The sequence below is a fragment of the Procambarus clarkii genome, chromosome 4, assembly GCF_040958095.1.
Source record: "Procambarus clarkii isolate CNS0578487 chromosome 4, FALCON_Pclarkii_2.0, whole genome shotgun sequence".
Lineage (NCBI taxonomy): Eukaryota > Metazoa > Arthropoda > Malacostraca > Decapoda > Cambaridae > Procambarus > Procambarus clarkii.
This window is the reverse complement of record NC_091153.1, coordinates 41,720,638-41,735,932: the sequence shown is the minus strand read 5'-3', so window position 1 is coordinate 41,735,932 and position 15,295 is coordinate 41,720,638. Positions and strand designations below refer to the sequence as shown.

Below are 15,295 nucleotides of genomic sequence, written 5' to 3'. Positions count from 1 at the left end.
AGACCCCTAGTTGCTTCCTGTGGCTTTTGTGTTGGTGTAGCAAAGCCTTAAGAATTGCACAAGGCCTCTTGAGATGCCACACTGATCTACCAGGTTCCAGGACTAGAATTTGGTGGTCTCAACAAGGCAAGGGAAGGTTGGGAATTGGAGAGCTACCTGAAACTAATGAAAACTCAACCAGAAAACTTAAGTTAGACAAATATGTTATTACTTCAAGAAATAAATAAAACCTGAGGCAAACAAGATATGTCATCATTGCAACAGGTGAACAACCCTAACCTTGATGCACCCAAATGCCACCACATGACAATAGATCACCTGGGGGCCCCAGCCACCACCCACCTTACTCACCTGGTGGGTGGTGCACTCATTCTGTTCTGTTGAGTGCAAGATTGAGGTTGCACTCTTCTGCTGGGACTCAGGAGATTTTTTTTTCAGCTAACTGGTACAGCTGTATTGGCAATTCCTGGAACAATAGTTCTGCAAGGGAGCCATCAATGTGTTTTTATTCCACCCATTTTGTGTGGTCCCTGTGTGCTGTTTCCCTCTGGCTGTGTGCCAGGATTACCCTCCCTGGTAGCCAGCTTATGTTTCCCTTGTCCCACCAGAGATGTCTGTTCTTAACAAGTTAAGGCTGCTCCTCTGCCCATTGACTCTAATGAGTCATCCTACCTCCAAGCAGTGTGTGAGACTTGTTCTTTTCTTGCTAAGGACTTGATGTAAACAACTGTTACTTGTGTATAAATAGTGCCTGGCCCTGATTTTTGTGCAATGCAATTTGGCCGGTGTGTGTGCTCAAGTTGTGTGAGTGATTCTTCCTTTCCTTGCCAGGCAAGTGGGTCTGGGTTAGGTGTGTGATGTGATGACACTTAGTCTTGCACCTGGCATGCCTGCCTGATTGCAACTTAGTAGGTTGTAATTTGGTGTTTTTGAGTGCTGTTAGTTATTCCTATTATGGCTGTCATTCTGCCTGTTGGATGCAGGGCTGCCCTCTTACTGCCACTGTTTAGCGCTGTAGGCCGCTGCCCAAGTAGTGGAATACAGGTACCACAAAGGCCTTTACCTTTGTGGTGGCAGGTGTAGAAATATGCCCTTGTGGCAGCAGCTGTTGGCACTAGTGATTTCCAGGCTGTGGTCACCTTATGTGTCCTTTCCTTGCTATCCTGGTATTGCAGTCCTTAGCTTCTGAGTAGGGGTGGTGTTTGCTCTAGTGTGATTTCTGCAGAGCTCTCATCTCAACCTGTCTTCTTAAAAATTAATCTGCTTTTGGCCGTTTGCCCATATGGTCGATAATGATCATAATTTCAAAATAAAAAAAAATTGAAAATAAATTTTGGATTTTTTTTTCCAAAACAGTTAGTTAAGGATCCTTTGATAGGTTAGGTGGGCAGGAAATTCTCCTTCAGTTTCAAAATGTTATTTGAAAGTTTCCTCTCCTAAACTTTCCAAGTAAGCCAGAGGACTCAAAGAGGAAAGTACATCACTTTTGTGAGCCGATTTCATTTAAAATTACGTTCATTTTTGGCCATAGCGCACATACGAGCGAAAAGCAACGTTATTTTTAAGCGGACGGGTTGCTCATCTATGCCTCTTGCTGTGACCACAGATCAGCTTCTCAGCCTTTTCCCTTTGGTTGGGTACAGCTTTGGCTAATGCATCCTTGGGTAGCTGTGGTCCTGTCTTCCTCTGCATGTGAGTCATCAAGGCCTTCCTTGGACTCTGCTTTAAAACATGACCATCTGTCTATCTAGGATCCAAACACATTCTTGTTTCAGAGTTGGATATTGATATGGCTGGTTTTTAGGATAGCCAACTCAGTAGCTCTTCGTGCTTGTTTTGCCACTATGTACTTGTCTCTTTGTCATCTATGTTTCGGTCGGGTTTGTCCGATTGGTTATTTCTCAGTCAGCGTCTGATGCTTATTACTGTTGCCTCTTATCATTTGATGTTAGCGGAACCCCTGTTGCATGTGTTTGGTGTTGAAACCCCCATAATGCCATTTCACGAGTTGTTTCATGCATTTTCTCATCTCTGCGTTGCTCATGCTCGTCTTAAGCCATCCTGGTTTCTTCACTGGGTTTTTTGTTTCTCTCATCACCTTGGATTACTATTTTCCCCTCAGCTTGTGATATGTTTCTTTGGCTGTTTTCTTGTTAGCTCTTGCCTCTGGATGTAGGGTTGGGGAGCTTTGGGCTCTTCTCCAGATGCAGGGGATAGATCTGTTCCTTTGCAGCCTTCTCCATCTTTCCTGGTGAGAAATGAGTCGATGGGCTCTTGGAGGGGTCCTTTAGCAATTGCTGCTTGATTGGTTCGTCCGGGGTGCATCATTTGTTGTGTCCGGTGGCGACTTCGCCACTACCTGCAGGCCACCAGTTCTGCCTCAGTGAATGCCTTATTGGTTGACCCTGTTTCCTTGGTCTCCTGTTCCAGAGCTTGCATTTCTCAGGTCATCCACAGTGTCATTGAGGCTAGCCATCATACTCTCGGACCCAAGTTCTTTACAAGTTTGCGGCTTTGGCCGCAGTCTTCTCCAAGTCTTGGGCCGATATTTGAGCTCGAGGGTTTTGCCATACTACCTGGGTTCTAATTGCCTGGTATTTAGTCAATGTCTTTGGTCTCAGTTAGTCCTGTGTTGTATTAGATTGTCTCCTTGCCTGGGTTCTCTTCTTCATCCTAGTGTCTGCCACCTCTCTTTCCTGGTTAGTCCTGTTTTTGCTCTGTGGTTAGCTTCAGGAAGCCACCAGGAAACCAAAGGGTTCCTGGTGGCTCCCTGAAAACTCTAGAGGATCCCATTAGAAACCCAGCATGGAATGTAATGAAATGACTTTTTCTGGAGGAGCCCCGGTAGTCCCCTAATCTATGTGAATCATTTGCCGAGTTGTTTGGTAGTCTCGAAGCTTTGTTTTCTGTGAACCGTCCAGATGTCTGTTAAGCTTTGCTGACTTTCAGGAAACTTTTTCTGGTAGAGTGGCAGATTGTCACTTGCTGCCTTCACCCCTATGAAGGGGGGGGGGAGGGGGAATAGGTTCTAGCTCTGGTTCATGGTAGTTCAAACAGAACTTCCACAAATTCAGTATAGGGCATTCTCAGCTAGATAGCCACAGGGAAGCATTTCATTACACTCAGTGTTGGTTTTGGAGTTTGTATATAATGTCAATGGTTTGAATATTTGGTATTGCATATGCAATATGGTATGAATAAATTAATAATAACTTAAGTCATTTGTATCTGTGAGATTGAAAGTGTCAGGAAAATGCTAGAGGAAAAAAATTCTTATTTCAGACAATATATGTATATTAGCTGTCCTCATTATTATTAAAAAATTTCTTTATTTTCAATTAATATATAACTAAACATGAATGTCACTTTCTTAATAAATTCAGCAATTCAATAATTTTATAAAAAAAAAAAAAGTTTTTAAACTTGCACATTGTTCCAGGCTGGCGTGTATTTCAACAAGAGACTAATGGCGCCCCGTCATCATGGAATCAACCTGAGCTAGCCCATAATATTGAACAGTGTCTCACAGTTCGAAATGAATTACATCAACACATTTCAACCATCGACCCACTCAAGCTGCAGGCTCAGATAATTGCTGGTGGCAGTATGCTTAAGTCTCTTAAAGTAAGTTGTATTTTTATTCATTAAAACATAATTGGTAAATACAACAAATTTAATGTATTATTTATGTTTTGTAGTTGCAACTAAGTGCTATATGCGACATTGTCCCTTTCTCCAAAAGGTTACATTACAGTAACATGAGCCTGACTTGCTAAGGGTGTTCTATATAGAATATTATGCAGTGACAGTACAGTACTCCCTATTTGTTAGCATAATGGAAAAAACATACCAGTAAGTCTATGACTTATCTGCGGGCTGCTCCAAGCAACAGCCTGTTGGATCAAGTTTTCACAAGTCGAGCCTGGCCCCGGGCCGGGCTCAGGGAGTAGGAGAACTCCCGAAACCCTCTCCAGGTACAGTATGAGAAAAGCCTTCTTAACATTTTCAGTAAAGTGTGTTCTATTGCTACTTCCCTAAAAATCGGATGTATCCTGGTGTTTCTCGCTATATACTTCAAATCAGAGACTCGTCATTGGGCAGTAATAAGATTGTAATTTGCATGGCATCACTTTAGGAAACTCAAACAAAAATAATATTGCCTAATGTGCAATTTATGTACAGAAAAATGAACATCTCTTGAGTTGCCAAATTTTTAAAAATCAGAATTAATGTAATTAATTTATTACAAAATTCTTAAGTAGAGAACTGTAATATAAAGATTTAAATTTGCTGTCAATATAATGTATTGTGAAGCCGAGCGGACAGCATGCTAGACTTGTGATCCTGTGGTCCCGGGTTCGATCCCAGGCGCCGGCGAGAAACAATGGGTAGAGTTTCTTTCACCCTATGCCTGTTACCTAACAGTAAAATAGGTACCTGGGTGTTAGTCAACTGTCACGGGCTGCTTCCTGGGGATGGAGGCCTGGTCGAGGACCGGGCCGCGGGGACACTAAAAGCCCCGAAATCATCTCAAGATAACCTCAAGTATCATGTGGGCCTGCCGCTTAAAGCGACAGCCTGGCGGACCAAGCTCTCACAAGTCAAGCCTGTCCTCGGGCCGGGCTTGGGGAGTAGAAGAACTCCCAGAACCCCATCAGGCAGGTATTAAAATTAAAATGTAGTTTTGAGTGCTAATGAAAATCACTTTTCTAAGCAGTAGACAAAGTTGGGTCTTAAGACAAATTGTGCTTGCCACTGGTTAGCATCTGTCACACCAGTACAGCTTGATGCTTTTTAAACCATTCATGCCAAATCATATCAGTAAGCCAGTTGAGAGTAGAATTTGACAGTACAAAAGCTAGAGCCAGGAAAACAGCCCTCAGACAAAGCCAAAACAGCTCAATAACACTAAAACAAAATCCCCTGTTAACGAGCAAAGGTAGTGATGCCAGAGGCAATTCCCAAGGTAGCTTGAGATGGTGAAAGCCCTGGATCTCGAGCTCTGTGAACTATCCTGCTGAAAATACTGAGGGCCTTCCATAAAACAAAAAACAAAAAAATGAAACAGCAGCAGCAAAAGGCCACAACATCGAGAGCGGATAACGATAGATCACGACTGTTGATAGTCGGTGACTTCAACTTGAAATCCATAGACTGGGAAGCATATGAAGCTAAAACAGAAGATTTTTGGACCTGTAAATTTGTAGACCTCATCCTGGAAACATTCTTGTATCAACATGTTAAACAAGCTACGAGGATGAGGGAAGGGGACGTTCCCTCCATGCTAGATTTGATATTTACCAGGAAGGAGGAAGAGATATTTGACATTCAGTACCTTCCTCCCTTGGGTAAAAGTGACCATGTCTTTTTGGGAATAAAGTATGCAATGCGTTATAAGCTGGAAGAAAATAAGGAGGTTGAAGCAGTTGAAAAACCAGACTTCAGGAGAGGACATTATGGTGACCTTAGAAATTTTTTTAGTGAGTATAATTGGACAGACTTGATGCTAGGCAAGGAAGTGAATGAGATGTATGGCAAGTTTTGTGAAATATATGATAAAGGCACAAAAAAATTTATACCAAAACAGAGATGCAGAACTAGGAAACAGGATTGGTTCAATAGAAATTGCGAGAGGGCTAGAGACCAAAAGACACAAAAATGGAATCAATACAGGAAGAGGCCGAACCCCCAAACATACCAGCGATACAAAGATGCGAGAAACAACTACACGGCAGTGAGGAGAGAGGCAGAAAGAAATTTTGAAAAAGGGATTGCGGACAAATGTAAAACAGAACCAGGTCTATTCTATAAATTCATAAACAACAAATTGCAGGTAAAGGATAATATTCAGAGGTTGAAAATGGGAAATAGATTCACGGAAGATGAAAAGGAAATGTGTGAAACACTAAACGAAAAGTTCCAAAGTGTGTTTGTACAAAATGAAATCTTTAGGGAACCAGATACAATAAGAATTCCAGAGAACAACATAGAACACATAGAGGTGTCTAGAGACGAAGTGGAAAAAATGCTCAAGGAGCTCGGTAAGAACAAAGCAGCTGGCCCAGATGGCGTTTCACCATGGGTTCTGAGAGAATGTGCATCTGAGCTCAGCATTCCACTTCACCTGATCTTTCAGGCATCCCTGTGTACAGGAATCGTAGCAGACGGGTGGAAACAGGCTAACATAGTTCCAATCTACAAAAGTGGCAGCAGGGAAGACCCCCTCAATTATAGACCTGTATCATTGACAAGTGTAATAGTGAAAGTATTGGAAAAACTAATCAAACTAAATGGGTAGAACACCTAGAGAGAAATGATATAATATCAGACAGACAGTATGGTTTTCGATCTGGAAGATCCTGTGTATCGAATTTACTCAGTTTCTATGATCGAGCCACAGAGATATTACAGGAAAGAGATGGTTGGGTTGACTGCATCTATCTGGACCTAAAAAAGGCTTTCGACAGAGTTCCACATAAGAGGTTGTTCTGGAAACTGGAAAATATTGGAGGGGTGACAGGTAAGCTTCTATCATGGATGAAAAATTTTCTGACTGATAGAAAAATGAGGGCAGTAATCAGAGGCAATGTATCAGAATGGAGAAATGTCACAAGTGGAGTACCACAGGGTTCAGTTCTTGCACCAGTGATGTTTATTGTGTACATAAATGATCTACCAGTTGGTATACAGAATTATATGAACATGTTTGCTGATGATGCTAAGATAATAGGAAGGATAAGAAATTTAGATGACTGTCATGCCCTTCAAGAAGACCTGGACAAAATAAGTATATGGAGCACCACTTGGCAAATGGAATTTAATGTTAATAAATGTCATGTTATGGAATGTGGAATAGGAGAACATAGACCCCACACAACCTATATATTATGTGAGAAATCTTTAAAGAATTCTGATAAAGAAAGAGATCTAGGAGTGATTCTAGATAGAAAACTATCACCTGAGGACCACATAAAGAATATTGTGCAAGGAGCCTATGCTATGCTTTCTAACTTCAGAATTGCATTTAAATACATAGATGGCGATATACTAAAGAAATTGTTCATGACTTTTGTTAGGCCAAAGCTAGAATATGCAGCTGTTGTGTGGTGCCCATATCTTAAGAAGCACATCAACAAACTGGAAAAGGTGCAAAGACATGCTACTAAGTGGCTCCCAGAACTGAAGGGCAAGAGCTACGAGGAGAGGTTAGAAGCATTAAATATGCCAAAACTAGAAGACAGAAGAAAAAGAGGTGATATGATCACTACATACAAAATAGTTACAGGAATTGATAAAATCGACAGGGAAGACTTCCTGAGACCTGGAATTTCAAGAACAAGAGGTCATAGATTTAAACTAGCTAAACACAGATGCCGAAGAAATATAAGAAAATTCACCTTCGCAAATAGAGTGGTAGACGGTTGGAACAAGTTAAGTGAGAAGGTGGTGGAGGCCAAGACCGTCAGTAGTTTCAAAGCGTTATATGACAAAGAGTGCTGGGAAGACGGGACACCACGAGCGTAGCTCTCATCCTGTAACCACACTTAGGTAATTACATTGTCAAAGTTGGCCAAGCCTAAAGAGTAGCTAATGCAGCAGCAGCAATAACATGGAGCTAAGGTACAACTGAGCCTCCAGCCCAAATTGGAATCAGAGAAGAAAAGCCATGTTCACCCCCACCCAGCAAAAGTAAGGAAGAACAGGTATTATCTGAAAAACTTGGGATAGTGGATATAAAAACTGTTTCATTAATTTACATAAAAATTTAATATAATTAAACATCTTTTTCTGGGAAAGCCCTTGTGGCTCTCTGAAGCGAGATAGCATCACAAAGCCATCGGGGCTCATCCAGAAACAGGCATTTCATTACGTTTAATGCTGGTTTTCTAGGGGGTGCCTCTTGTGGCTCTCTGAACATGTGACCTAGTATGTGTGAACATACTAGGTCACATGAGCAGTGGAGTGCTGTTTGGCCTAGTGGGGCTAGAACCAGAATCTGGCCCCCTTCCTCATGAGGTGCAGAGTGGGTGACACTGCCACCCCTACTGAGTAGGGATCCAGAAAGTCGGTAAACCAACACAGGCCACTGCTAGGTTTAAGGAAACTGTAGTCACAAAACTAACATGAGCTCATTAGCACTTACCCCTGCCAGTAGGGGAGGAAGAAGCTGAGCTCTAGTCCACTGTAGGGTTCCCAGGTCATCAACAAGACCCACGGGTCCCACTGGTTCTCGGCTAAATGCCAGCCAGCCATCCTTAGACTTTATCCTGTGGAGTCATTTGCTTGGTCTTATTCTGTATTTTACTTAGCATCACAGGCATGTTTTCTGTCCAGTTTGTGCTGTGGACCTGGCTTGTAGGGTGCTTGGAGCTGCACGTGCTCAGAGCCGCCTTCCCTATATGCTCCTAGCACTGACAAGAGTTTCCCTTCTTTGGTGTTTGGAAGTTTGCTCTTTAGAGGCTGAACCACGTGAATGGGGGTTTTACCTCGGGTTTGTCATGGGTCTTTGGCCCCCCTGTTTAAACCCCTGGTTGGGGGTGAACATTTTGACTGGTTGGGGTGCACTGCAGGTTCACAGCTACATTAACTGCATTAACCCTTAAACTGCGCATGGCGTATATATACGCCCTGAGTAACATGTCCCATGGTGCGCATGGCGTATATATACGCCATAGGGTGCCAGGCCTGATTCAAATGGCCCGCAGCTACACGGGGTTCACAGTAGCTTCCTCAGGGCTCTTATAAACAGATGCCATTTAAAAAAAAAATTGTGGGCAATATTCTCAGGTGTGAGAGGCACAGTACTGTTGGAGCAACCAAGGCCGGCGCACGCAGCATGAGCGAACAGCATTGATGTTCAGCTTGTGACCACAGCATTGCCGAAAAATGTCAAAATAAATATATAATTGTTATTATTTAGCGATGACAATATTACAGATGACCAATGACTGTGATATAAATAACCAGGGTTGTGATAATAGCAGGATTGTTGTAATAATACTTATTAACTGTAATTACTGTACTTACTTAATTACTTACTTAATTAATGTACTTACTGTAATTACTTATAACTTACTGTAATAATGTTACTGCCCGAAACGCTTTGTGTAATAGTGGCTTTAGGCATTGTATGTACTAGCTCTATCTATAAAGCCAACAAACTTTGTAAAATCTCTTTATGTATGTACCTTTGCCTAAATAAAAATTATTATTATTATTATTATTATAATTAGCGCTGTGTGAGGAGTGATGCTGAGAGACGGAGGGAGACAGCATCGTTTACTGACTGTGTGGCCACCTGTTATTGTTTGCGTTCACCATACCAGGTCAGTGGTTCTCTATGGTGAACACAAATGTAGATACTTATATATAATGTGTGTATTAGTGTAATAACAGCAAAAGGATTATGCTGGGAGGAGCCATATTGGTGACGGAGTTGACGTTGTCTGCACGATTTCTCTAGCTGTTTAGAGGGTGGCCACTATGCTCTTTGGGCACTCTACAAGCTTAGGTGTACAGTTACGGTGCATAAAACATGTAGATATTTATATATAATATGTGTATATAGGGTAATAACACTGCAAAAGGTATTGTTGGGGGAGAAAGTTTAGTGCGTGTGACCTTGAAAGAGTGAGGGAGCCGCCATCTGTGTATAGCGACGACTCTTAGTGCCTGAACTAACTATATCAGCTTAGCTGTACAGTTGTGGTGAACAAAATATACACATACTTATATATAACGTCTGTATATAGTGTAATAACACCACAACTGGTATTGTTGGGGGAGAAAGTTTAGTGCGTGTGTTGAGGGAGTGGCAGCGAGTGGCTGGCTGGTGTGTGGCGGTAACTACTCGTTGCTTTTCGACTCTCAATACCAACTTAGTGGTTCGTTATGGTGACCAAAACATGCCAATACTTATATATAACCTGTGTATAGAGTGTAATAGCAGCAAAACTATTTGTTTATTGTTTTATAAACATAATAATTGAATCACTAATATGCACATCATACTTTTGAGTATAGCGATTATTAACCACTTTTATTATATAAATATATTACAATACACACTATTGAATAATATTACTGCAAAAAACCTAAGAAAAAATAAATCAGAGACATTGAAACAATTAGGTAATAATATCTTTGTGGCAACTCCCATCTGTCAACGCGGGTGACGCTGACCGGGTCTGACGACCGCTCTGTCAACGCCCACTTTTTGCCAGACTTCCTCGGTCAATTGCGGCCAAAATATGTCACCTATGATTTTTTTTTTATTTTTTCCGTGCTCAGGGGACACAAATTAACATGTTTAAAAGACGAAAAAAAAATTTTGAATTTTTTTTTTTCTTGCGCACAGGGGTGTAAATGTCCATATGACCCCTGAGCAGTGTAAGGGTTAACTAGGGGGTGCTCATTAGCACTTGCTGTGTTTAGCACATTAGTACTAGGCTGTGTCAGTCTACTTATACAATTCCCAGCAAGCATTCCCAGTGCCTAGGTGTCCTGTTTTGTGAGTCCTTCAGGCCTTGGTAATCCCTTGTGGGTTTTGGTGGATATCCCCTCTGGACACACACACACCTTGTTGAGAGTTTGAGGGGTTGTTCGTTATCTATGTCACAGGGCAGCAATCATTCTTTCTGCTTTTGCCATGCTGCCTGTTGGGTAGCTAACACACACAACCCTGAGTCCTGTAGGATTTGCTTCCACCATGTGGCTTTTCTCCAAATGAAGCGCAAGCTTATCAGGCAGCTGCTGCCTTGTGGGTTTGTTTTACCTACCTTCAGCATTTGCAGCTTTATTGATCTATTGAATTCCGTTGAGTTGGCCCGGCTTGTTTTTAGGGACCCGGAATTGGAAGTGTTGTAAATTCCACCTTGGTTCCATCAGTGCCTCCTCTTCCTCCCCTTTCAGGTATAGTATGCCCTGCTTCTGGCTCTGAAATATCTGAGGGTTTTGGAGTCAGGGTAGGACTCTGAAAGGTAGCTTGGAAATCCAGTATTAAATGTAATGACATGCCTTTTTCTGGATGAGCCCCAGTGGCTCCCTTTTGCTGTCTTGCTTCAGGAAGTCACTTGGGCTCATCCAGAAAGAGGAGTTTCATCACGTTCAATGCTGGTTTTTCGATGGGCATCCAGTAGCTTACACCTTAGCACAACACACCAGGCCTCTGAGACTAGTATCTGTCACCTACTGGAGCCAGAAATCTGACTCACTCTACAAGGTGATGGGAGCAAGGGTATTGGAGATCACCCACATAACTAGGAAAGCCTTTCAGAAAGCATCTGCCTGAAGGAAATTAAGCATCCCTAGGTAGACAAGGCAAAGGATCATTGAGGTGGAATGAATACCAAAGGTGTGAGGCACTTAACCACCACTACTAGATGGCAGTCCAGGTTATCTGGGGTTTGAACCAGCCAACCCCTGTCTAAACACCACCCCATAGGAAAGACTGGAACAAACCAGGAATAGGTAACTGATGGCAGTGCATAAAAAAAAAAAAGAGCATTGAACATAAATATGTGATATATGGGAAGGACCTTGTAGTAACTCCCTGAGCTTACACTGAACACTGCCTCACTAAAGGAGGCCAGATTTAACAATAAACTAGGCTTACCCAGGACAAAAACTGTAGCCACTTTTCAAATGCCCAAGTGTATACACACGAGGTAGACTGGTCAAGATTCAGGGACCTTAGACAGAGCTAACGGAAGTGCTGAAAAACTGTTCGAGGGGTACCTTACACTGATCCCCAGTCAAACCCTGAACACAATGGATAGGGACATGCCAGTATGCATCATGTAATTTTTTTTTAATGGACCAAGAAACACTTGAAAATACCTGGCAAACTTAGTACATGCTGGCCAACCAAAAAACAAACCAGGGTAGACAAACAGGTCCAGAGTAAAGCAAAGCATCAGAATATCATGCTGGAGTAATGGCTATACTATTGTGCACTAGATTTTCATTAACTTTAGCAGGAATCGGCATCCTCACCACCCACTGTAGGCAGGGTCTGCAACTGCCTACATTACAAAGCAGCTGCAGCCCAAGGGGCAGCCACCCACCTGAAACTGAAGTCTGATGTCAACCAATGGTGCATCTGAATGAAAAATGACCCCCGGACCCTAGTAGGTTGGAAAACACAGGTGACAGGAATAACCATTCGGGTCTAAATCACCAAAGCCCATCCTAAAAAAATTGCCAACTGCTGCATCTGGGACAGGAATTCAATGGGAAAGCTAAAATGATCTTATTGATTTCACATTGCAATGAAACTCCACAGTGAAGGACATCAGTTATCTGGACCATCACGCAGACAGGAAAGCATTTCAACAAGTGGATGTCAAACCTAGATCCAGATTCCTTAGTGATGGAAGGCGTAAGCACCAATGAAATACCTGCACCGTAAATCACGTACACAATCCAGGCATGCCCTTGGTTAAAGTACAAGGCTTCTAACACAGGAGAAAGGCCAGCCAGCACACAGTCTAAATAGAGATATTCCATATCAAGAGGTACTGCCGAGAAGAATTAGTCTCATTGCCCAAAAGAAAGATGAGATTTATTCAGACAAAATTCTACAAGATGCAGAAAGTAAGTTAGCACAAAGAACTAGATTTTCATTATTATAACAGAGGACAACTGGCTAATTCTCCCTTCCCTCTATTTTCCAGGAATTGTGGGGCTCCCGCTTCAGCGAGAACTCATTAATCTCTGGGAATATCTAACAAGTCTACATGAAAATCACCCAGCATGGAAAAAATTCCCACAAGAAATACCCATGTTAGCTTGTCATTTAAGGATTTACCTCGCTTCCATCATGGTAAAAGCAAAATTTCCCCAGCAAACCCACAGACCGTAGGGTAAAGGAGGCACTCCAATATAACAGGAGTTGCACCATTGAGGAGGTAGCTCACAAACCCTTAATGCAGATATCTGTGGCAGTGTTTAGGGAAACAACCAACCCCAGGGAGTGAAACACTGGCCAGAGAGAAATGGAGTACTAGGGCATATGCATTGTGGCTGGCATAAACAGTCATAAAGTATAAACAAAAAGCAACTTCCCTGACACAATTAATGTTCCAGGAATATCCAACACCACTTAACTGAAAGCAAGAAACCATTGATGGGCCCAGTAGAAATTACACATGTAGCCTGAAGATCTTGGGGTGATCTGGGCTTCTATTTGTTGGGCATCACAGCTAGGGTATTTACTAGCAGCAATGATCAATTACCTGAGTTACTCAAGAATGCCAAAATTCCTTGAAGTAATTGCTGCATTTGTTGTACCTATACTTCTCATTTTTCTGGTTTTGCTGTTAATATCTGATCCCTCTCGCCTCCTAGTGAGAGCCAGGTCCTGGCAGTACAGTATTTACAGTAGGTGCCAGATGGGTGTTGGAGGCCTGGTATTAGAACCAAGCTCTGGGAGCTACTGTGATGTGCCTCCCAGAAAGCATAAGTCCATTAACCTACCAGGGATTCCTGATTATGTAAAACTTTGTTTTGTTAATAATAATAATACTATTATTTAATTTGGCAGTTGATGCAGACAAGTACAGATGCAACAGAATCTGGATTAACCGAAATATTCAGAGTTTCAAGAGTAATTTTATTACCAAATGAAGGTTAGTGCTCTTGATCACCTTGATTGATTGATCGATCTCTAGATTGATTTTAAAAATAATTTTAAATTATTATAAAAATGGACATTCCTGTTAAAATTTGGTACAGTATATGCTGCTGTGATTTTATATTCAGCTGGCTACGCAAATAATGTTTAATGTGAATATTCCATTTTTTAGATTAAAAAATACTTAACTTTTTTTTGTGCCTAAAAATTAAATTTTAATTTTTGTATTTCAGATGACACAGAAGGATTTTCTTTGACAGTAACAGAGAGTACTGGGAACAAGTGTTTAAGGTGTTGGAAATTTACGGCTAAGTGTGGAGAAGACTTGTGTGACCGCTGTAAGAAAACTATCAATAAAGCTTGGTAAAATGACCATGCGCTTGAAATGCCTTTATTGAATATGGCCATTGTGAATGATCTTAAAGGCAAATGTGATTTAACAAAAGTTAATCTTGTATTTTTTGAAGTGCAAAATGTTCCTTTATAGGGCCATAATAGGCATTAAATTAATTAAAATGCTGTCTGCCACCTACAACAAATATAAAACTGGAGTAATTTGACTGTTGGATAAAGCTAAACCACAAAAATATTTGACAAAATATGGAAACATGCAAAAATAATACAATGTTTTTAATCTTCGAATATAAACAACTTTTAATGCAGATAGTGATTGCCTCTCGTGCTCGAATATCCAAGTGTGATTTTCCTTCATTAGTTTTGTGAACTACTGTACTACTTGTCATATGAACCTTGATGTAAGACTTTTTAATTAGCCAAATCATTCAAGGGTTAAAGAGCAGTTATTGTCACATGCCAATTTTAATAGTAGTGCCCTATTTTTATACAAATCCTGTAAATATTATAAAACATTTATATAGATGTAATGGAGCTAACCTAAACTCGTGGAAAAATGTTATCGTTTTTAATTACTTAAATGTTTTGAGGTATACACCAGTGGCCTACAATTATTGTCAGATCACATTTTGGTCTTTTCCTATCAGACTTTGATGCCATTTCTGAGCAATGTCAGGACAGATTAGCTGCTTGATTAAAATTTTGACACCAATTACCTGTCTGGTGATGCAAGGCTCACTACAACCCATTAACAATCATAGTAATGGAACGACCTTCTTACATATCCTCTAGCTTTCCAGTGTATGGATTTCTGTTCATGCGGGAGTCCCACACTCTGGGATCTTGGGCGACGTGTATGAATATATTTGTACATATTAATAAAAAATACAAACCATTTACTTATTCTTCATATTTTCCCCTTTAATAAGTGTTATAGTTATAAAATGAGATTACCATAACTTGAACGATACTTGCAAATTCATAATTATATATACACAATTTATCCCTGTATTTTTTGTATGTACAGTATTACCAGAGAAAGATAGGGGATGCACGTTTTGATTAGTATTGTGTACATTCCTGGAAGGGATTAAATGTATCCCATTTCTCACTTTCAAGAGGGGGAGCATAAAACCACAACAATATATACAAGGTCTCTCTCTAATACAGTTGGTTTGTTCTCCACTCACGATTGGGAATCCCGGGTGGGACAGAAATAGCGGGGCACGTTTCCTTTCGCACAAGTTAATGAGTACTCAGGATGCAACTCCACAACAGTGCTAACTCTTAAAGGAGAGTAGTTTGACC

At 41.2% G+C, this 15,295-nt stretch overlaps 1 protein-coding gene across 2 annotated transcripts in view; it reads left to right on the top strand.

Moving 5' to 3' along the window:
• The window catches only part of IleRS-m (Isoleucyl-tRNA synthetase, mitochondrial), a 62,719-nt gene extending 47,833 nt beyond the window's left edge, over window positions 1-14,886 (top strand). For both annotated transcript variants that reach the window (XM_045732388.2, XM_069333747.1), the window contains 3 exons: window positions 3,440-3,624; window positions 13,544-13,628; window positions 13,867-14,886. In XM_045732388.2, coding sequence (XP_045588344.2) covers window positions 3,440-3,624; window positions 13,544-13,628; window positions 13,867-14,000 — 404 coding nt within the window. In that variant the 3' untranslated portion in view covers window positions 14,001-14,886. The remainder of the gene's footprint in view (window positions 1-3,439; window positions 3,625-13,543; window positions 13,629-13,866) is intronic.
• Window positions 14,887-15,295: the final 409 nt, after the last annotated feature.